At 43.4% G+C, this 2,409-nt stretch overlaps 1 protein-coding gene across 1 annotated transcript; it reads right to left on the bottom strand.

Moving 5' to 3' along the window:
* Positions 1–228: 228 nt before the first annotated feature.
* LOC108676284 lies at positions 229–1,875 on the bottom strand. The gene is made up of 3 exons (XM_018164344.2): positions 1,520–1,875; positions 701–794; positions 229–356 (listed from the first exon to the last, which is right to left on the bottom strand). The coding sequence occupies exons 1-3, from the start codon at positions 1,703–1,705 to the stop codon at positions 229–231; spliced, it is 408 nt and encodes a 135-aa protein (XP_018019833.1). The 5' UTR covers positions 1,706–1,875.
* Between the last annotated feature and the right edge of the window lie 534 nt (positions 1,876–2,409).

The following is a 2,409-nucleotide window of genomic DNA, read 5'->3' as shown; positions in this document are numbered from 1 at the left end:
ATGTTCTTACGTCAGCTTTAGATCGTTCTCGTCCGTGGTTACTCTGATGCGCCGCCTTCGTCGTCCTCCGTGCTCAAGCCGTCGATAGGATATCGTCCCTTCAGTCCTACTCCTACACGACGTACTACCATGTCTGCCGTAGCACGCGCTTGATGTACTGTACTCCGAAGTACCTCGCACATGAAGTCAAGTACTCTTTACAGCGCCCATCATCACACCTAATGTACCTCACAGAGAATGTGCCCCANTAAGGAGGTCCAGGTAGGACGTCTCGTTGGTACGTCGCACGAAGCGCACGCACGACACGTCCGAGATGGCGGCCATGTTGCGCTGCATCGCTGCCACGTCCTCGCTGCCTGGGGACCACAAGTACCACACAAGTACCACTCACTGAAGGCACCACAAGTACCACTCACCGAAGGCACCACCACAAGTACCACTCACTGAAGGCAGCACCACAAGTACCACTCACTGAAAGCACCACAAGTACCACTCACTGAAGGCACCACAAGTACCACTCGCTGAAGGCACCACAAGTACCACTCACTGAAGGCACCACCACAAGTACCACTCACTGAAGGCACAACAAGTACCACTCACTGAAGGCACCACAAGTACCACTCACTGAAGGCAGCACAAGTACCACTCACTGAAGGCACCACAAGTACCACTCACTGAAGGCACCACAAGTACCACTCACTGAAGGTACTGGCGAAGACGTACGGCACCACGGCGCCGGGCCACGCTATGAATGGTACGTTGTACACGACGTCGCCGGCCCTGACGTTCCTGCCCTGTTACGTCGCATCTGCTAATGAGCTATTCAATGTGCAGTGTACTATTGTAATAAATAACATGCTGTCATAGACAATATGTTGTATTATAACAATATATTGAAATAAACAACGTGTGGTAATCAACAATACATCGCAATAAAAAGTATGTAACAAGAGACAACATATTTTAATATTGGTAACAAACTTATTGATAAGCAAGTACAGTTTTTACCTGACCTATATCTTCTGATGAGGCAAAAAAGCCTAAAATTGACTTATGTGTGCGCTTGTATTTCTTGCTCTGTGCAGTACACAATGTTTGTGTACCCGATACATTTGCTTATGGTATAAAATGTATACCATCAAAATATATCAATATCATTATAGACATCATACATCTAAAACAAGGATATGACATAAAATAAAAACGGCATGATGTTAGTGTCGGCAGTGCATTGTTCGCATGCTGTATATTGTTCACTAAGTATGCAGTATCACGAAGAGTCTATTGTGAATGTTGCGTATTGTGTGTTATACTGTGTACGGTATGTACAAAAATTTACACACCGAGTATTATTTTTTATTGCATTTCAAAATCTGGATGTAAATAATTTTAAATTTTGTATTTTAATTCTGTAATGCGATTATAATGGCGCATTGTTCTTAGGATCTTGTGTAACATGTACTTAAAATAACCGATACCATCAATGTTATGTGTCACAGCACATCACTTAGAACGTTACCAGCTGTGCGGCCGTGGATGGCAGAAGCGTGACGACAAGGGCAACCATCCTCCATACGAGGGTAGGCATCCCTTTTTTGGGGGCCGCCAACCCTCTTGTGAGGGTAGGAAGTTTCCATGTGAGGGTGGGAACCCCTCTTGTGAGGAAGGCCACCAAGCATGCTAAGGTGAAACTCAGCAATTTCATCGCAGGACACTTTGGTGAGGGGAGATCTCTTTGATCCGAGGGTTTTTACGTTGAAGTTACGCGCTACTGCCTTTCCTGACTTGATTTTTCCTTCCACTTAAGATATCAAATTTACGATAAATTTTACTGAAAGACAGAACGTTTACATGAAGCACAGTGAGCGATGCAACTACTTGAGCCGAACTGCACGAGAAATGACAGCAGTCGCTGGAAATGTGCCTTCGAGCTTCTCAGTGTTGATCATCACAGTATGTATACGATGTCAACATGATGTCAACCCGATTTCAACATACTGTCAACATGTTGTTAATGTGATTCCATCAGGCAGCTCAGATTTCTTCACCATAATTGCATTGTTTGCGTAACATTGCGGTGCGTTTTCATGAAACAATCTCAGCCATTCTCGTACTGTTAAGTATAGGGTTTTTTAAACTACGATGTAACTGCATTCGTTCAGTGAAACAGTAAATTAAATTTAAATTATTAGGTCATTGAAACGAAGCACGATCACATAAATGAGATCGTTTAAAATCTACAGGCGGCGATTTAAACATTGGTTCAGTAAATAAAAGTTCTTGATACGAATATTTTACCCTGCCATCGTCAATATTTCGTATTGATTGATATGCTCTACCGTACCACAGTCATTTACATGTCACGGAGTGATACACTTCATCGAGTTGTGTCATGCACCGCAATTATAT

The sequence above is a fragment of the Hyalella azteca genome, unplaced genomic scaffold (assembly GCF_000764305.2).
Source record: "Hyalella azteca isolate HAZT.00-mixed unplaced genomic scaffold, Hazt_2.0.2 contig8354, whole genome shotgun sequence".
Classification (NCBI taxonomy): Eukaryota; Metazoa; Arthropoda; class Malacostraca; order Amphipoda; family Hyalellidae; genus Hyalella; species Hyalella azteca.
Note: the sequence above shows the minus strand (reverse complement) of the source record. Positions and strands in the feature narration are given on the sequence as shown.